General features: G+C 44.7%; 1 protein-coding gene and 1 long non-coding RNA gene across 3 annotated transcripts in view; one reads left to right on the top strand and one right to left on the bottom strand.

The window, feature by feature from the left end:
- PIAS1 (protein inhibitor of activated STAT 1) overlaps window positions 1-2,640 on the bottom strand; it is an 88,717-nt gene extending 86,077 nt beyond the window's left edge. For both annotated transcript variants that reach the window (XM_074966616.1, XM_074966617.1), the window contains exon 1: window positions 2,600-2,640. In XM_074966616.1, the coding sequence (XP_074822717.1) occupies window positions 2,600-2,623 (24 nt within the window). In that variant the 5' untranslated portion in view covers window positions 2,624-2,640. The remainder of the gene's footprint in view (window positions 1-2,599) is intronic.
- A 531-nt stretch (window positions 2,641-3,171) lies between these two features.
- LOC141994595 (uncharacterized) lies at window positions 3,172-16,330 on the top strand. The gene is made up of 3 exons (XR_012641179.1): window positions 3,172-3,476; window positions 4,782-4,869; window positions 16,020-16,330. It is a non-coding gene; the product is annotated as an uncharacterized LOC141994595 (long non-coding RNA).
- The last annotated feature ends 5,148 nt before the right edge of the window (window positions 16,331-21,478 follow it).

Here is a 21,478-nt window from a genome sequence, read left to right as displayed (position 1 = left end):
AAAGGGGAAAACACATACATAGACATTCCATAACATATAAGATTTCCATTTTGATCCTCAAAGTTATTTGCACTTTACTTTTATTTTAAAGAGTCAGCGTGAACAGCAGCTTTTGAGATAAACTTAGTTCATTTTTTGTATTATATCAAGTTGTGAGCAACGTGTTTGGTTTCTCTCTTTTGTTACTACTACAAATATCAGGTTGGATGTGTTGTACAAATAAAGTTATACTGTCTCCTCAAATCTATGATGATCTCTGTCTGACCCCAGCACTGGGGTTGTGATAGGATCCACCCATACCAAGCTTGTTCATTCAGACATCAAGTATCTCATTTTAGGATTCGTTTTGAAGCAGATTTTTCAGAAATCTCTCTTGAAGGATTAGTTGCAAATTTGCATTCTAATGAGACTTTAAAACTCTCATTTAAATAATCTCCTTTATTCAAGTTATCAAACCCAGAGACAGACACATTAAGTGAGGGGACAGAGGAAAGGTTCTCTCATAAGAACGGCCACACTGGATCAGACCAATGGTCCATCTAGCCGAGCGTTCCAACAGTGGCCAATGCCAGGTGCCCCCGAAGGAATGAACAGAACAGGTAATCATCGAGTGATTCATCCCCTGTTGCCCATTCCCAGCGTCTGGCAAACAGGGATATTTCAGAGCATGGTTTTGGATCCCCGTCCATCCTGGCTAATAGCCATTGATTGACCTATCCCTCCTTGAATTTATCTAGGGTGTTTTTTTTTTTAAACTCTGTTAGAGTATTAGCCTTCACAACATTCTCTGGCAAAGAATTCCACAGGTTGACTGTACGTTGTATGAAGAAATACTTCCTTTTCTGCATTTTAAACCTGCTGCCTATTATTTTCATTTGGTGACCCCTAGTTCTTGGGTTATGAGGAGTAAACACCACCTCATTTACTTTCTCCAAGTTCTTTCCTCTCAAAGAGAGGAAACACCCACCACCTTGATTTCCTTCTATCCCCCCTTTTCTGAGAGTAATTGGGGGCTTTAATTATAAAGCAAGGGAGGCTGTCAATTCAGGGAAATTAAAGGACAGTTCCTCTTCCAGCCTCATAACATACATAGCAACCCAATCCAGCAGATTCCCTCCCCCTCTTGTACTAACTAAAGCATCTCTCCATAGGGGTCCATTTAAAAACTTTGCTGAGTGCTCAGAGATGGGGGAAGGGTGAGCACGGAGAGGAGGATCTGTGGCACTAGCGATCCTCCTCCCTCCCCAGTGAGGCAGGGAAAGAGAGTATTTATGCCTGTATCTGTAATTTTCACTCCATACATCTGAAGAAATGTTGTTTTTTACCCACAAAAGCTTATGCCCAAAATAAATCTGTTAATCTTTAAGGTGCCACCGGACTCCCCATTGCTTTTGTGGATACAGACTAACACAGCTACCCCTCTGATACTTGAAAAAGAGAGAGGCATCCTCCTCCTGTAATCACCACTAAATCACTCACTTCTTCTCTTTAGCCTTTTTATTTGCATTCTAGCTGAGCAAACCCTCCAAGAAAATACGACCAACGGTACTACACGCCACCACCACTTGTGTTTACTTCCTGAGGCAGAGCCCCATGTCAATAGCCCTTCGTACAACACTAAATGGTCTCCCTCTCCTCCCCATTGGGAGCTGGATATTTGGGGCGCAGGGATAAGCTACCTCCTTCAAACACTCTATGTATCTGGGGGAGGGGGAAAGTCCCAGCAGGAGCATCGAACCTACGACAACACAATCCGCCCCCGGCCCCCCAAGCTGCGAGTGTGAACCCTGGGGGCTGAGGGGACGGACATACTAATCCTAGGTGAGGGGAGCCTCAGCTTCCTGCTCATCCCAGTCCTTCGAGACCCCCACCCCGGGAAGGCTTGGGGGCAGAACTGGCTGTGCAGCACAGCAGGGGGCACGGTCTCTGGGGCTCGGGTCTCCCGCCACCCCCGGCCGCTGCGGGGGAGGGCAGCTGCTGAAAGGCCTGGGTGGGAGGGGGCAAAGATAGGTCCCGTGTCCGTCCCGTCCCCCCATCTGTCCTGGCCCCCTCAGCCCCTGCTACTGCGCTGAGGGGAGGAGCAGGGCAGGTTCCCGCCACCCCTCCCGGGCGATGAGGAGAGAGGGGCATGGGGAGGCCGAGTGCAGCTGCGGGGGGGGGGGGGAGAAGCTCTGAGCTGGCCAGGGGCGAAGGACAAACACCCCCCCCAATCTGGCTCAGCCCCTGCTGAGGAGGGGCGGGGGAGGGGCAGCCCCCCATCCCCTGAGAGGAGCGGGCTGTGGGGACAGGCGGGGGACGGGGTGCAGATGGGGGAGGGGAAGGGTAGCCTCCCCCCAGCTGCTGAGGGGGGCGGGGAGCAGCTCTAGCCAGGCGGGGTCGAAGGACCGGTCCCCCCCGCAGACTTGGCCCCTCAAGCCCCTGCTGCTGAGTGGGGGGGGGGGGTTGCGGTGGCAGCAGCCTCCCCAGTAGCAGGCAGGGCCCGGGAGCCGCTCGCCCCCGCCGAGCCCCGGCGCTGCAGAGGGGCCCGACCCCGGCGGCGCGGGCGACCCGAGCGGGGCGGGGAGGGGGGATCGCGCAGGGAATTGAAGCTGCGCTTTACCTTTAGTTCCGCACTGTCCGCCATCTTGTAACTCCGGGCGCAGGCGCAATGAACCCCGCCGGGACCCCGCCCCGCACGCAGCGCGCTGCGTTTGAATCGCACGGCGCCATTTTGTCCCCGCCCCGCCCCGCCCCCCCCCGGGCGGGCGGAGGCGCCGCCTGTCTGCCCTGTAGTGGACCCCCGCGGCCGGCCCGGAGTCGGGGCCCGTCCCCCTACACCGCTGGCGGGGACCCAGGGCCCAGCCCCTTACACCGCAGTGCAACAGCCCCGCATCCCGAGCCGGGGGGAGGGCAACGCATGTCAGACCTGGGGGGCAGAGGACACTGGGGGGGGGGAGTTGATGGGGAGGGTCTGGGTGATGGGGGAGGGGTATTGGGGGTGGGGGGAGGAGGACAGGGCTAAATCCTGAACAGTCCTCAGGAGGGAAGCCCCACTGGGAGCGGCAGGGGGCCGTGCCTCCAGGGCGGTCAAGGTCCTGGGGCCCACCAGCGCATTACGCTGGTGGGCCGCCTGCCACAGTCTATCGTGGGACTAGGGCCTTACCAAATTCACACTCCATTTTGGTCAATTTCATGGCCAGAGGATTTAAAAAATTTAATGATTTCAGCTGTTTAAATCTGAAATTCCAGGGTGTTGTAATTGTCGCAGCATAGCCTGCCCCTCTGGTTCCTGCACCTAGGGGCAGCCAGGGGTCTCCACTCCGCACGCTGCCCCCATCCCCAGGGCCGCCCCTGCAGCTCCCATGGGCCGGGAACCGCAGCCAGTGGGAGCTGCAGAGGTGGTGCCTGCAGACAGGGCAGTGCGCAGAGCCACCTGGCTGCGCCGCCATGTATGAGCCGGAGAAGGGACATGCCACTGCTTCCGGAAGCCACTTGAGGTAAGTGCTGCCCAGAGCCTGAACCCCATCCTGCTGCCCCAGTCCTGATCCCCCTCCTGCCCTCCAAAACCCTCAGTCCCAGCCCAGCGCCCACACTCCCAGCCAGAGCCCTCACCCCCCCCTACCCACACCCCCCTTCCCTGCCCCACACCGGAGCACCCTCCCGCACCCTGAACTCCTCATTTCTGTCCCCACCCTGGAACCTGCACCCTCAACCAGAGCCTGCACCCCAACCCCCATTTTATGAGCATTCATGGCCTGCCATACAATTTCCATTCCCAGATGTGGCCCTCGGGCCAAAAAGTTTACCCAATCCTGCTCTATACTAATACACAAGTGAATTGTCCTGGGCCTTTGGCATGAGCTGGCATCTGGCTCATGGAAGGTGTCACAGATACTACAAACTTTGCCTGTGACTGCTGAATCAGAAGCCCTGACACCCCATGAGACTCTTGCATACACCCAAACAGGGTACTGAGAGTTTCTATGTGAAAGTGAAAGCTAACCCCATTTTAAGTTCTGCTACTATTGAGTTGTGATGATTTTTAGGGTTACCTAAGGTGTCTGTGGTAAATCACTACAGCCTGCTTACAATAAGAGGAAATCTTGTGTGTGCCCAGAGGGGGCTCTACCAATTTTGCCACCCCAAGCAGTCGCCGAATTGCCACAGTGCCCAGAAGAGCGGCAGAGCTGCCCCCCAAAAGCCGCTGCCACGGGAAGAGTAGTGGAGCTGCCACCGAATTGCCACCACGGGACACGGACTGCCGCCCCATTTGGAATGCCGCCTCACGCACCTGCTTGGAAAGCTGGTGCCTGGAGCCAGCCCTGTGTGTGCCTACCAGGGGAAACCACATTACAATTATCGGCTATTGGGCAACACGAGCACTCCACTCGGGCTCTGCAAGCCTCGCTCTTTTCCAATGCAGGCTAGCAATTTACATCCCACAATGCACATCAATCCACGGCTTCCAATAAAGCAGTGCACCCCAGTTCACCACCCTTCCCAGCACAATGCGCTTTGATAGGCTTATGCTAAAATCAAACAGAAGTTTCTTTAACAGCTTGAGATAAAGATTCAAAATTAAGCCAAGTAAAATGATTTGGAACCGTAAAGTTACTAGTAAAACAAAACATGTAATCTATTGCATCTACTTATTAAGTTACCTTATTAGACAGGATTCTCTCTCTCACCCAAAGGTCATTCCTTGCAGCACTTGTCCAGTCCCAAAAGCTGGGATTCAATTTTCATGAGCTAATCCCATGCCACTCCTCTATAATGGATAATCAGTCATTTATTTTCTCTAGGTAGTAACAGGCTATTGGCTCATTGCCCTATGGACCATCTCTTCCAAGAACTCTCCTGGGGCTCCTGTGTCTTTGAATATGCTTAAGGGTAAGGCTGCCTCTTCCCCAGACAGTAAATACAAACTGGCCCCTGTCCATTGTTCTCAGGTTGATTGGGCTTCCAGACTCCCCCTCTTCAGGTGATGTTTCACTCCAAAACAGATCTGGAACACATCATCCTAAAATTGGTTCCTTTACAAACACCTAGCAATAACCATGACAATGAGCTAGTTCTTAGCTTTCAGTAGAGACCACATATGGCCCCCTTCTATGCGATATCGAGAAAATGATCAGACATGGATGTAATCTACCTGCCAGGGCATGTATATAATCATAGGAGTCCCTGGGAAGTGGAGGCCCCTCTCATGCATGGAGGTCACAGTGAGGGGCTGATGGTAACGGGAGGTGCTCTTTCACTGCGGGGACTGCCAGAGAAGGATTTTAATTGTAAATGGAAAATATGGGTATAAATTACCCATTCCCCCATCCCCCTTGATCTGAAAGTCTTGGCTTTATGAAAACAAAACATCCTGCGCCCATAATCCCTGATACTTCAGAAATTATTGGAAGCTGTAGCATTTTAGACTATTACTGTACAATACTATACTGATTGGTGTTAGAGAATGGCTCCCTCCCCAGTCAGAGTGTAATATACTGCTCTTGGGAAAAGCATCACCTCCTTTTTGCATCTTGGAGTCTGTGTGGACTAGACTGCTTCTGAGTGCCACCCGTGCCAGGCTATTACCACAACTGCAGCATCAGCTAGCAGGCTGCCACCACAGTGTTCACTGCATTTACAACAATGCCTATAGGAGAGAGATACATACAATGTGCACTTGCACAAGGAAAAATTTTGTAACTTCTTTTTGCACCAGTGCAAGAAAAGTGGGAGCAGGGAAAGCCCTGCATTTTCCTAGCATATACAAGATCAATGACTGCTGTTTATTTCCTCTCTACAAATAGCAAGGAGAACAATGGGAGATGCCTTTTCATAGATGTTCAGGCCAGAAGGGACCATTGCATTATTTTGTCTGATGATCCCTTCCAGAGACGAAAGGATGGCTCTTGGACTCAGGAGGATCCAGAATTTTCCATAGCACTTATGGATAAGCTGGGTTCTTTTAACAGGAGGCATGATAACGTAATGCCTTTTAGAGGGCAAATAAATTACTACTTATGAAAACTTAAGGAAGTTACATAGGTGGTTGCAAAATCAAGCAACTTAAGTGCTGAATGTAGGTTGCATGTGCAACCTCAGCTTGGCTCCCTTATGCCTATGTATTATAATAAACTTTGGTTACATGATCACATGTTATTTTTTTTCCATATGACCTCTGCCTCATTCAGTGCACAAGATGGACATGCTCATGGAAGGGAATAAAGCAGCTGTTTGAGATTTTATTTCTTAAATTCAGGTAGTGCCCCCTGCCTACTTCAAAGCCTGCAATTAATACAGACTTACTAATTTCTTCATGGTCTTTTCCAGGACACTTGTCACCATAGTATGAGTACCTCACAAACATTTCATGACTATCTCCACTGCAAGGTAAAAGACCATTAATATCCCTGTTCTGTATATGCGGAAACCATGAGAAAAACTTGTCTGAGGCCATACAAGGAATCGGGGCAGAGCCAGGTTTATTATTCAGTACCTCCTGGATCCCACTCCTGTATTAACCCTTTTCATCTATGCCATTAGCCAAAATTTGAAGTCTAGCAGTTTGTTTACATTAGGAGGAGAAATTGGATGACTGAGTCAGGTATATCTTTAATGCAATCCTGTTAATTTACCAACAATGTACATAAAAAAAACCTTGTTTTCCTGAATGCGGTAGAAATCAAACGGCAGAAGACAGGTTTCTTTGCTCACAGTCCCAAGCTTCTTTCCAGCCAGCACTTTACCCAAAAGCGTGCTCTCAGGTTTTTCTTAGGGTCACACTACCTGACTGTCTCATGCTTCTTTACTCCTTCTCTGTGTGTTCCTCTTATTTCTCTTTTTTTCCCCCCCCCCTCTCTGACCCACAACTGCATGCAATCAAAATCAGTTCCCAGCCCTTGTGTTTAAGTTCAGCCCACAGTGAAGTCCCTCTGCCCAAATACTTCAGATTCCACAGTGGCCTTACACATGGCCTGTGTTTGGGGTGGTGACTCCTATTGTTCCAGACATCTTAAAGGGGCCTTTAATTTTTCCCTCATTTGACTGAATGGAAGGCAGTTATACACTCACCGCTTCAAAGAGGTTTTTCCTCAACATAAATGTGCGTTTCTCCTGACCTCACTGTCTTATTGCAGAGGTTCTGAGCATCCACAGCTCTCATTGTCTTCAGTTGCAGTTCTGATTGTTTGGCTTTTCGCCACATCAAGCCCCCAGGTGTCTTGAGTCAGGCTCCCAGAAAAATAAGGAACAATTAGTGGTCATTTGACAACGTTTTGGGATAAATTACTTGCTCAGCATCACATTGGAAGACTGTGGTAGAGGCTGAGATAGAACTGAATCCTGTGTGCCAGCCACAAAAGCATCTGTTCTCTTCCTGCTGCAGCTCCTGCCTTGTTCTCTGCACACCTTCTGACTTCTAGAGCAAATGAGGCACACAACAGTTGAGTCTCCTGTAGGCTATGATATTTTAGTCTTATTTCAGTTGTTGGGTTTAGTGGGCGGGTGCTAACCGGTGGCCTGTGGTATACAGGAGGTCAGACTACATGATCTGGAGGGCCCTTCTGGCCTTACACTTTAGTCTCCATGGGTATATCTACACAGAAAAGAAGAAGAAAAAAATAACCCACACCCTGCAGCAGTGAGTCACAGAGCTCAGGTCAACTGACTCAGGCTGGTGGGGCTGGTGCAGCAGGACTAAAAATAGCATGTAGATGCTGGAGCCCAGGCTCCAGCCCATGCCCTAAGCCCATCCCCCCTTGCCAGGTTTCAGAGCCCGCCCGAGCCTGTGCAACTAACCTGATATTTTTAGCTCAGCAGCATGAGCCCCACACACATGGGTCAGTTGCTGTGTAGCCAGACCCTAAGGCAGCTTATCTAGCCAAATACAGCCTGCCCTGCTCAATTACAAGTCACTCAACAGTGGTTCCCTGAAGAAAGTCGGAAGACAAGGCCCTAAAACAAATTCAAGAGATGTCCTGTCCATCCAGATGTACCATTGTCCCCTCTCCATAGTTAGCTATTTCGGTGGACTAAACCAGCCCCATTTGCAGTACCGTATTTTAAGGGATATTATATAATTAAATCATTAAACGTAGGAATTAGATATAATCCAGTCACTTATTTCTTTCAAAAGACATTTGCCGAGTCCAACATCAACATGCAAATCCCTGTTTCAAGGCTTGTGTCTTAGAGGCTTGTCCCTCCCTTTCCCACATGCACACTTAGCTTCCCACTGAACTCCCTGGATTTTAAGCAGGTGCTTTAAGTGCTTTGCTGAATCAGGGCATAATGCCATCAAGCTTGAGATGGAGCCAAAAACCTGCCTATTGTCCTCTCAAGACATGCAACCTTGCTTTTAATATTAGTTATTAATATTGACTATAGCCTGTATGAGGAGCTTCCTCAATTGTAGGAAAGAAAGGAAACAAGTATAAATGGAAGAGTAAAGAAAGTTCAAATGCCAGACACTGGATTATCTCTGAATACAGTGTATTCATGTGTACTTTGTACCTTTTTAGATCTAGGTGTTGATCTCTTGTCAATGAAAAGGCAATTGACCTTAAAAAAAAAAAAAAAAAAAAAAAACACACACACACACACACACACACAATCCTTATAAACCAGAGCTTCTTGTAATACCCAGTAAAAGAATTTGCAACAATCACTTCATCCTGACCGATGGGGGTTGGTGGGGGGAGGGGGAAGGAGATTGTGTTATACCCAGTGTTAAAATAAAAGCACAACCCTTTCTGAAATGACAAGCAGCTGAACCATTAACATAAATTGCTACTTACACCAAAGTATTTAGCTTTTTTGACACCTTCTGCGTCCTCCTGCAGACAAAGCTGATACAGATCCACTATTTCTCAGTTTGGCCTTAATAGAACTACATTTTAGTTTTACAAATACCATATATTCTTGAGTATAAATGAAAAACATTTTTAACATATGGGTAAGGGCTGTTTATACGCAACTAATTTGGGCTCCTCTTTCCCCCTCAGATTTAGGGGTTGGGATTAGCGGGCGAGGAAAGGCTTTGTCTACACACTGCGGATTTTCAGAGAGTCCTGCCTGGGTACTCTAACATGGCTGCAGCTCCACTGGTAGTATTAATGGCGGAGCACTAGTGTAGACTAGCCATCGGTGTTTTTACCTCCATGTCACTTAGACCTGCATTTGGTATTGCAAGTGGCTCATAAACCAAGCTAGTAAAAAAAACTTAAATGGTTTCCATTTTTCAGGGTTCAGAAATGAAACAATTTCTCTTTTGTTTTTCTTAAAAAATGAATTTTCCAAAAAAATCAGGTTTTAGAAATTTCATATACTAAAAATCTTGAGTGTTCGTTCCCCTCCTTTTTTTATTGCCATAGTGCAATAAAATATCCAGAGTCCACCCTTACCACCACCACCCCAAACATTTTCATTTTGCTACTCTGAAACTTTTCCAAACTTCCTCAACTTTGTAAAAGTTGAGTAGCAGAGTTAGTTTCATTTTTCCTTTTCTACTCTCCCCCCACCCCCCCCCAACATTGAGGAAGTTTTGAAAAGTTAGGTTTCGTTTCAATGAACTGGGAAATTTTAAAAAAAATCCAACAGCTTCTCATGAAAATTAAGGTTGTTGGGTTTTTTTTTTTTAAATTTAAAAAAAGGACTTTCATCAGAATGTTTCCAACAACAAAAACTCCCAGCAGCTCTAATTGTAAGCATTTTTGTGAGTAAAAAAGTTGATTCTTGAAAACCAGTTATGCTGTTTTTTAGTATCAATACAACTTCAGCACTTGCCATCATAAACAGACTCATCATAAATATATCCTGGGTTTAATCAGCTGACACGCTGCTGAAAATGTGTGCTGGTCTACACTGACCGCTAAGGTGTAGTCTGCATGGGATCATCGGACTCATTTGTTGAAAATCATATACAGACAACATTTTGTAATATAGATAAGCTCTGTGGGTATATACAGTAGGTCAATAGGGCTAGCTGAGTGACATAGGTAACTTACCCCTGTGCTCTGCTCAGGGAGGTGGGAGCACTGCAGAGGTATATATAATAGATCCACAGTGGCTAGCATAGGTGACCAGTGGGCTCTCCCCAGTGAGCACCAGGTTTGTTCTGTGCTGGAGGCCTGATTCTCCTCCCACTCATGCCAGTGTAAATCAGTAGTGACTCCACTGAAGTTAACAGACTTCCACTGTGGTAAAGCCTATGAGAGGGGAAAATCAAGCTCCCCAGTCTTGCTCCCCTACACTAGTGAGAGATGGGAGTATTATGCAGACAGTTAACATACCAGGTTTCATCCTTGTCTAGCCCCGTTAACAGCAGCAAAGTCACAGGCAAAGCTCCTGCTCTCTCTTTTACTCACCCTATATTAAGCCTTGGAATTGCAGCATATTGTAGTGGGAATGACCATTATAGGTAAGGTTGCCTCACAGTCTCCGTTTTAACAATCTGTTTGGATCAATTTAGGAGTTCCTGACACTGTCCCCTTTCTCACTTTCCAGGCTTGATTTTTGCCCAAAGATGAAGTAAAAACCAGTTAGTCCACTTTTGAGAATTTTTTTGTTTTACTCACTCTGATTCCCATTCGAAACAAACAATTGCAACTTATTTTTCTAACAGTGGTACAGCTGGAATGTGTGGGCATATAGAACATTAAAATTTGGCATTGAAATAGGGGTCATTGAGAAGTAGTATGTAGAAGAGCATTCTGGTGAAAATTGCTTTGATACACAAGCAGATCTGTGAACCAGTCACCGTGTCAGATAAACCAAGTCCATTCAACTCTTTCTATAGAAAGTAGATGTGGAATTCCACAATATGCTACAGCTTAGGTTTAACCACATAGGACTAATAGTGAAGTTTTGCTGGCATATACAAACCACCTAAATCCACTACTAAATGAGTTAATTGTCTCATCCCTTGCACTGGGGCTAAGGAAGGGTATGTTCCTAGTTGAAAAAAGAAAAACACACCACAAAAAAAAAGAACGTTCAATCCATGGCTGCTGGCTAAATTATTAAAGCCTGACAGAGAGAATTTGTTATATAGAAAACCTAAGATATATTGGACCATGTTGCCAATGAAAATTATGTAAATATATAAGAGTGAAAAATATTACAAGGCACTGCATATATGTATCTAAGGTTGTAGAAAAAGTTTTATATTGCATTACTTGAGAAGGGTGTAGTGTCTGATCATGTAATTAAAGACGATTGTAACTCTGGCCCCTTGTGAGAATGTATTACAAGGTCGTATAGGCAACCTTCATTTTGGGCCTTCCTCCTGCAACTTAATGTTCTTTTCACATAGTTTTTTTGAGTAGCTATATTTTGTAATGCCAGAGACTCCAAACCTACCTACAATCGAGGAGACTCCAAACCGAGCTCCATCAAGGTGCGATGGGAAAAGAGAAAGCTTTCAGCTCTATTTTTGTATTTAAACTTTTGCACATTTGATGTTACTTGAATGCTGTGCGTGTGTTCGTATTTTCTCTGCCTGAATTACAGGCATTCCAATTCCAACCAACCAGCTCTTCAAGTACAAGTTATTACACCTTCAGGACAACAGTTACATGAAGCACAATTAGCCCATTTTCTATTATTCGTTTAGCCTCTTTTTCCCCTTAATATCACATGGGTGAATTTAGTGCTTATGAAAGTGACTTAGCACCGATTTGACTTGGTCTGTGCCCTGCAAGCTCACTCATATTGCTCTGCCAGTGTCCCTCCGGCCTGACCTGCCATAATAGCTTTATTTTATGCCTGTCTTGAACAAAATAGACCAGGATAAGGCCCCCAGATTCATGGTCAGTAAGGACCAAAAGCAGGTTGAGAAAACAGGTCTTCCCAAAAAAAAAAAAAAAAAAAAAAAAAAAAAGCCAATATAATTGTCAACTACACCACCTACTTCCCCAGCGATTATCTTAATGTTTGGCTTCTGAATGATTGATTCCTTTAAAGTTCACACACACTTCTGCCCACATAAAAGGAAGGTTCCCAGGTACAAGAGGAAAGAGATTGGAGGTGTCATAAATATAAAGGGAAGGGTAAACCCCTTTAAAATCCCTCCTGGCCAGAGGAAATCTCCTCTCACCTGTAAAGGGTTAAGAAGCTAAAAGTAACCTCGCTGGCACCTGACCAAAATGACCAATGAGGAGACAAGATACTTTCAAAAGCTGGGAGGAGGGAGAGAAACAAAGGGTCTGTGTGTCTGTCTATATTCTGTCTTTGCTGGGGATAGATCAGGAATGGAGTCTTAGAACTTTTAGTAAGTAATCTAGCTAGGTACGTGTTAGATTATGATTTCTTTAAATGGCTGAGAAAAGAATTGTGCTGAATAGAATAACTATTTCTGTCTGTGTATCTTTTTGGTAACTTAAGGTTTTGCCTAGAGGGGTTCTCTATGTTTTGAATCTAATCACCCTGTAAGGTATCTACCATCCTGATTTTACAGGGGGGAGTTCTTATTTCTAATTACTTCTATTTTTATTAAAAGTCTTCTTGTAAGAAAACTGAATGCTTTTTCATTGTTCTCAGATCCAAGGGTTTGGGTCTGTGGTCACCTATGCAAATTGGTGAGGCTTTTTATCCAACATTTCCCAGGAAAGGGGGGGCGCAAGTGTTGGGAGGATTGTTCATTGTTCTTAGGATCTAAGGGTCTGGGTCTGTAGTCACCTAGGCAAATTGGTGAGGCTTTTTTACCAAACCTTGTCCAGAAAGTGGGGTGCAAGGTTTTGGGAAGTATTTTGGGGGAAAGACGTGTCCAAACAGCTCTTCCCCAGTAACCAGTATTTGTTTGGTGGTGGTAGCGGCCAATCCAAGGACAAAGGGTGGAATATTTTGTACCTTGGGGAAGTTTTGACCTAAGCTGGTAAAGATAAGCTTAGGAGGTTTTTCATGCAGGTCCCCACATCTGTACCCTAGAGTTCAGAGTGGGGGAGGAGCCTTGACAGGAGGATTATTCGTAGACAAGTAACTGGGGTTCCATGGAAAGGAAAACAAAAGTCTTGACTAATTATTTAATGTATAAGGTCCATAATCCGTGCAATTCAAAGACTATTTGTACTAGATGGACATCAGGCTACAGGGAAACTACCTTCTCCATTGACAAGGAAGATGAATAATTCACTTCCTGCCAGCATTAGCTGAGAAAATAATGGGCTTTATCCTGCAGGCTTGATAGGTTTTACTCAGATTTTATTCCAGAAAACTCCCGTTGGTGGGTGGATATAATAAGGATTTAGCCCTCTACAGGGTTCATAACTCTACAAGCTTTTATTAGCCCTGACAAGGAAAGAGTCACTTTTTAGGAAGAATTTTAGGAATGCTTTCTTCAGGAAGGACAAGCACTGATTCTTGAGATATTTGGCAATACATGTAAGAGCATTTTCTGCTCTGCCTGGATGGAATCCAGCTTTTGTCAACAAAATACAGCTTCACTGGGCTGCAAATGTCTCAATGTTATTTTTATCATTACTTTATTATTGAGTCTCATACCATAGATGTAATGCAAGAAAAAAAGGGGGAAGATAAACGTGAAACAATTGCAATGGGCCATAACCAATTTACAATGAAGTTTAAGATGGAGTATGAGTCTCAAAGCTCAATACAAACTAGGGGACTGGATGGCTCAGAGGACTGGAATTGTCCTGGAACAAGCAAGAAGTTGCAAGGAAAAGCGTGGAAAACTGCAGGACGTTTCCTCCGATTTTAGCTGAAACATTGAGGGAATTGTCTTAGTTTGGGAAGTATGATGTAATGCTTCCCAGGGGTACCCAGGGCTGTGAGGCACCTTGCTAGCACCTGCCCTTAGTGTGAGGAAGCTTGTCTGTACCTGCTAGACATCTGCTCTCAAACTCCACCGGCCAAGGGAAACGTAAGCGCTCCCCATTAGGTCTACACAGGCCCTGTTTCTTCTCTACAGGTTAGCAACAGGCCCATTCCAATAGTCTCCCTGTAGCATCCAACCTCTGGTCCACTGGATACTCACAGTATTCCCAGATTCACTGCTTCCAAAGAAACAGCACAGTCCAACTTATCAGTTCCACTTCAAAAACACACAGCACTTAGATAGGTTTATAGTGAAATCAAGTATAAGGCTATTTATCAAAGTGCAGAGATTCAAGTAACAGCAAGAAGCAGTATTGGAAACAAATGGTTACACATAAAACAAAATCATTACATTCTATAGCCTAGACTTGGTTACCTCGATATTCTCATGGCTTGTAGGGTATTGCTTACCCAAAGTCCTTGCAGCGTTTTGCAGCTAGACTTGAGACAGACATGCTGACAGCTTATCTCCTAGGTGAAGGACACAGTGCATTCCTTTACCTCCCAAGATATACAAGTCTCATCCATTGTCTTTATTCATAAATAGGACACTCCCCCATTCTGTTTTGTTTCTTTCTGTAGATTTTATTTCTTGTAGCTATATCAGCATTTTGACTGGCACTTGACTCAGTCTGCAAATAGCCCTCCAGGATGAGGCAGACAATACTTCTGTGTCTGGTTAAATGTGTAAGTGTCTGTTGGCTCCTGCCTCAAAGAAACGTGCCCCAGACATGTCACTTCCTGGTGACCTACCTTAACTCCAAGACCTTAAGAACACAGTTTTCATTATAGATAGAGAACTTCTTAAATATTATCCATTTTGCAATGATTATGATGACCAGCAGGCTATTGGCTCTCCCTAGAGACCTCACATGCCACCCTTTTGTGAACTACTATATACACACACACACACACGTATTAGGTACTAGGAACTACTCTATCTGACCAAGGGGATCCCTGTAAAATCCCTATACAACCTCTGTGCCTTCTGGCACCAAGAGATCCCTGGGTCATACTGTGGTCCCGATTCATCATTGCTCAGCACCTTGTGCTGTCATTTAAACCAATGCAAACTCAGTACTATTCTGCCAGGACAGCATTTTATATCCACTTTGCACAGGGAAAAACAACTGTACAAGATGGCGGAGAGTCAGGTCCTGTAACAACAAGTCTTTTCTTCTTTTAAGAGTCTATATTAGCCTTTTCCCCTACAATTCCCCACTGTTGCTATTATCCATACCGATCCACTGAAAACAATGTTAGGAGCATGAAGGTAGATACAGCACTGTCAGCCACCAGTATTTTAACCACCATGCTGTCTAGACCTGCTCATAGCAGAGTTAGATGACACTCTGGTTTAAGTGCCAGCAGCCAGCCAGTGGAAGATATATGATGCAGCTACAGAATTACCTTTAAAAAGCACTGACATTCTCAATTGTTAGGACATTCCTGTTTTAAAAGAATTGCTTTACCCTAAAGAGCACTGCAAATGAAGCTGAGTTACAGTAGCAAGAAGGGTTGATTTCAAACAGCTTATATAAAAACAGAGCTAATTATACTGTAGTAATTACCTGGAAAGGATATGTATGTTGTTTTTCCGTCAGTACTACTATTTTTGAACTTTGCTTTGTTCTCCTGGATTGTTGGAGTCATGCTATCGCCAAATGTCCTTCCAATCTCACCATTAACATGCAGCGTCCCAAATACAGCCATTTCCTGACGAAGTTCAGTTGCAGATTGTGCTGGTTTATTCAAAATCTTTCGTGCTTAATTTCACTTCCCTCTTCAGCATATCCTCAGCACCTCACGTTTGGAAAATGTTTGTGCAAATAAAATATTTCTAACAAACATTTTAGTCCGGACTATATAAGATGGTAACTTTGCTACTAGATTCTAGAAATAGCACCCAATGGGGATTTACTCCTGTCTGTCAGAAGATACATTTGTATACCCTTCAATTATGTTCTTCTGTTAATTGCCCCTTTCCTGCCAGCATTTTTCTGGATAATAGAGAGGTCTCACCACCCTCTTGTAATTTCAATGAGAAAAGAATTTTAAAACAAGATTAGACAATGCAGAATATCTAGTCATAAGAATCTTGATCAAGCTTGCTTGGTATGACCCTGATCCTACCTCCAATAAAATTATTGCCTCCATGAAGAGCAGGAATAATTGTGATTTATAAGAGTTGTTTTCTCTCTCTCTCATTTTAGGTATGTGTTATTGATGTCTGTGATTTTTCAGTAGCAGCCAGTAAAAGCAACCAACCAATGAAAGCAAGCACTGCAAACACGGTCATCACAACACTCCCAAGAGGGGAATGTTGTCCAGTGGCAAGAACAGGGAAGTGGGAGTCAAATCTTTGAATCTTTCCTAATTGTCCCATTGACTCGCTATCCAACTTTGAACAAGACATGCCTCACATTACTCTTTTGTAAAATGGGGATAAGCATGTTTATCTCATTGAGATGTTGAGATCTATAATTAACATCTGAAAAATGCTTTCAGGTTCTTGGATGAAAAGTGGTCGAGTTGGAATGCCTGCAACATTCAAATAAATAGCAACAACAACATGTATTGCATCTAGTGCCTTCATCTTCAAAGTTCTTTACAAATGTTAATGATTAACAAAGAAAAATATCAATAAAGATCATATTTACCCATTAAAATTATTCTCCCAAAGCATAAATAACTACATCTGCCTCCAAGGCAAAAATAATTTAAAGAAAACCTAAATGCCAACTCCAGTATCAAAGTGTAAATCCCCAGTGGCACCATCCATGGAAAATCTACTTTGAGCTAAGGATTATTAGTTTATACTTTTAATTAAGATAATTGGACACTGGGCCCAATCCTGCAACCACCTAGATCAGAGTGAGTTTTTATAATTGACTTCAGGGAGAGCAAGATTAGGCTGTCAGTGAGGAAAACAAAGAACATCAGGCTGGCCCAGTGGTCTGGTATGTTGGTGCCCTGCACTATAGGGTTTCATTGTATTGAAGTGTGCTGGAATAAGGCTGCTTGCCTGCTGGCCCTCTCCATCAGGGACCCTACCAAAGAGGAGATAGCTATTCTCAGGAGCCTGACAGTAAGCAAAATTGTAAATAAACACATATGCTTGTTGTGTCTATGGAATAATGAATCAGAAAGCTGAGGAAACACTGCATGAGAGACATTCTAGAGCCAACATTCAGACACTGTATTCTTAAAAATTCCCCAGTCTGAGTGTCGAACAAAAAAGAGGTAAGAAATCATAATGCACAAGACTAACATTAAAACCATTCTTGTAAAGAGCTGCACATTGCAGGGGGTTTTCTTCTGAAATTCCATATTCCAGCTGGCACTAAATTAAATATGCTGTCATTGCAGGAGAACAAAAATCTGTCAAATTTACTGAAGAGTTCATAGGAAACTAGACCGTCAAAATGTATGTTCAGCAATTTTAAACCAATACTTAAAGAAGGTGTTTCCTTATATTTTCCCTGCTGTGCCCTTCATCTGTCTGAGCCTCCTTACTCATAGATTTCAATTGCCACCTTTAAATAAAAACAGAAAAACTCTGAGCAAAGAAAATAATGACCACAGAGAGTTTAACACATTTCTATAGATCTCCTTTACTACAGAGATTACAACATGTCAATGACATTCCCTATGACCGTGCACCCTAACATACATTCTGGAATGTAATGGACTATCATAGATTTTTATAAAATCTGTTTCTTACTCCATATACTGTGCAAGTCATTTTAGGCAGCACATCAGTGTTCAATAGAAATACTTCCTTTTAGCGTATTCTCAGTGATTGGCAATATGAACTTGCCAGAGGTGTCCCCCACAAAACCTAAGCTGCTCTCTAACCTTTTCTGCCTTTCTGTGAAGAAAAGTCATCTGAAAACGCATTTTGTAGTCTTGTTAATTTCATATGGTTGTTTCTCCAGAATGGGCTGAAGGCTCTACAAAGACTCAGGGATTAAAATGTCCCAGTTAATCAATTGCACAAGGGCAAGCAGGCAAAGCTTCAAGTGTGTTTGTTTGGTTTTCGGATAGAAATCACATATTACCTTTGGGAAATACTCTTATTGCTTCTGTTAACCATAGTTTTTGGTCTCCTTTTGTTGAACTGGGAGGCAGGAATGAGGTTTTTTGGTTGTTTTTGTTTTTTACATCACATACTCATGTGTCACTGTTGCACTAACCTTGCAGTTACTATATATAATGCTACATATTATTACTGAAAGTATTTTACAAACTTTAATTAATCCTCAACATCCCTAGATGGAACGCAAGGACCCAATTAATTGTATATCATTATTGTCATGGCCCCAAAAGGCTGGCACATTTAAACTTGGGTAATTCCTTGTAGGACAGACATTGTGTGGACTGAAGACAAAACTTCTGTTAATAAATATGCCATTGCTACAGAATGTTTCAGATCGGAATGCATTTTAAACAGCACAAACCAGACTTGGATCTCAGGACAAACAGCCAAGAGATCTCTCTCTCATCATGTGCTCTTAGAATAATCTTCTGCCTCTCTTCTAGCTCCACACAGTTCCTCTGTTTGCAATCCTCAGCTCCTAACACAAAGGACTCTTTGTCTGTAACTGTGCCCCAAACACATAAGTAGTGTCTGTTCTTGGCCATATGCTTTCAGATGGACTGATGGGATTCCAAGCTATATTTCCACAGTATGCATCCGATGAAGTGAGCTGTAGCTCACGAAAGCTTATGCTCAAATAAATTGGTTAGTCTCTAAGGTGCCACAAGTACTCCTTTTCTTTTTGCGAATACAGACTAACACGGCTGTTACTCTGAAAGCTATGAACAGGACAGTCCGGGCCAATGTTACATGACTAGGATCACTGGCAAATGCTGTAGCTGCCAAAATTTACCACTGGCACTATTCCATTGGCAGAAGGAATGCTGGAAGCTGTGCAGCAAAGAATGCCTGAGCCTTGTCTACACTAACGCTGGCACTACTGCTACCACTGCTGGTGCTGTATCAGTGGTGAACTCTAGCTCTAAAGCTTACTAGAGTAGACAAAGCCTAGAGGAGCTAATAGAAGAGAGGAGCTATAATGGGTCATTACACAAAGTAAAATTATTTCCCCATGTTTATTCCCCCCCTCACTGTTCCTCACATGTTCTTGACAACTGCTGGAAATGGCCCACCTTGATTATCACTACAAAAGTTTGGGGGGGTTTTCTCTCTCCTGCTGGTAATAGCTCACCTTACCTGATCACTCTCATTAGTATGTATGGTAACACCCATTGTTTTATGTTCTCTATGTATATAAAATCTCCCCACTGCATTTTCCACTGCATGCATCCGATGAAGTGAGCCGTTGCTCACGAAAGCTTATGCTCAAATAAATTGGTTAGTCTCTAAGGTGCCACAAGTACTCCTTTTCTTTTTGCAGATACAGACTAACACGGCTGCTACTCTGATAACTGGTTTGATGACACCTATTTTATCCCAGACTGACTCATCTTAAAAACAGTCGTTCTTCAAACTGACTCAATAGTGCTAATGCACACTACAGTTAAAACCATGCGAGCAGCATCCCAGGAAACTCAGAGTGGCTAACTCACAACCCCAGCATGGTTTCCTTGATCAACAGTTATAGTAAAAATAAGAATACTCTTGTATATTGCACTTTCCATCGTTAGAGATCAAAGCACTTGAACAATGGTGATCACAGTGTCATTGTCCCCATTTCACAGAGAGGGAAACTGAGGCAGAGGGGAGGTCGTTTGCCCAAGATCACCCAGCAGGCCAGGGGCAGAGCCAGTTAATTGAGCCCTGGCTTCCTGAATCAAGTGCTCCAGCCACCAGACAATATTGCCTATCATGTCTCAAACTACCTAGCTGGGTAGATTATAGTGGGATATCCACAATGGTCAAGGAAGCCCTGTTTGAATCAAACTAGCAGTTGAAGTGCTTGAACCCAGCATCTTACTAGCATGGGGGACAGAGTTTAAATTCTTATAATTTGTGCTCCACTGAAGTCAAGCTTGTTCCTCACTCTTGTCAGAGTGCCCTTCGTTTTCCAGCAGAAATGGACGCTGGATTCTGGAATGGCTCCAGGCCCAAATTCTTCCTTATCTTTGATTATTTCTTTCCCCATTTTACCACACCATACTGCACAATGCAGCTTGGCTCAAAGTAAAGCATGGGATTGGTTTAACCAGTATAGATCTCCTGCTGGTGTCTTCCAACCTACCAAAGTGGAAGGAAGGGAGAAAAATACAAACAGTTAGTAGCCTTTGCTAAATTTTCACTTTGATATTGGAGGCTCTCTTTTCATAAATATTTGTGTGCTTGTTTTAAAACACTGCAGATGTTTGTGAATGATTTCATTTCACCATCACTGCCCAAACTGTTGAACCCGGAGTTGCTGTGGGAGTTTGCAAGTTGAGCCTGAGCATTTACTGGTGCTCCAGATGGGGGGATGCGAGGGGAAAGTTTCTTATCTGCCAGGCAGCATGTTATCTAAGTCAGCCAGCTGTGCTGGCAGAGAGAGGGCTGGGGGATGGACAATGTAAGTGTAAGTGAAGACACGGCATTCCAGGAGGACAATGGGCAGAAAAGGAACTTTCCAAACAGTATGTTGCTGTTATCTGTGTCTACAAGCTGCACTGATCATGGGCATGAGGGGAAGAGAGTTAAGCTGAGCATTGTCACTCCATCCAAAGTCACCAGCAACTCCTGACACTCCAACAATCCATCACCTTATTTTTAAATGACACAGTGAAAGCAAGCCCACTCCTGCAGTCTCACATAAGCCTTCCAATTAAACTAAATGGGATTGCTCATAGAATCGTAGGACTGGAAGGGACCTCGAGAGATCATCTAGTCCAGTCCCCTACACTCAAGGCAGGACTAAGTTCTAGACCATTCCTGACAGGTGTTTGTCTAACCTGTTCTTAAAAATCTCCAGTGACGGGGATTCCACAACCTAAGTTCCCTCTAAGCTGCACGGCCGCGCAGCTGCCTATTAAGCCCTGGGCAGGGGCTCAGGGCTGCGGTGGGGAGAGGAGCCCCTCCCCGCCGGCACGGCACGGCACGGACCTGCCCGACTTGCTGCAGCCAGGGGAGAGAAGCCTCTGCCTTGGCCCAGCCCAGCCCCCCCGGAGCTGCCGTGGTGAGGTGCCTCTCCCCAGGCCCCGAGCTGCTGTGGTGAGAGAGTCCTCTCTGACTGCAGCCTCGGGGCAGCCTGCACCCTAAACCCCACATCCCTGGCCCCTGCTCCAGAGCTCACCTCAACCCTCTGCCCCAGCCCTCAGCCCCTCCCACACTCCAAACCCTTTGGCCCCACCCCCACTATATGAATTTTGTTATGTGCACCAAAATTAAGGTGATGCATCACACATCACCTCCATATTGGTGGACATAACAAAATTCATTCCACACATGGGCATAAAACATGCGAGGGAACACTGTCCACAACCTCCCTGGGCAATTTATTCCAGCACTTAACCACCCTGACAGGAAGTTTTTCCTCCTGTCCAACCTAAAATCACCCTTGCTGCAATTTAAGCCCATTGCTTCTTGTCCTGTCCTCAGCGGTGAAGGCAATGTGAGACCAGACCCATGTAAAGAGCTCTGGAACACACTCAAGCATTGGTGTGCTTGACTACCAACACGGGAAGGACCACGTTCAGGTTTCTT

This window comes from Natator depressus, chromosome 10 (assembly GCF_965152275.1).
Source record: "Natator depressus isolate rNatDep1 chromosome 10, rNatDep2.hap1, whole genome shotgun sequence".
NCBI lineage: Eukaryota > Metazoa > Chordata > Testudines > Cheloniidae > Natator > Natator depressus.
This window is presented reverse-complemented; position numbering and strand designations above follow the sequence as displayed.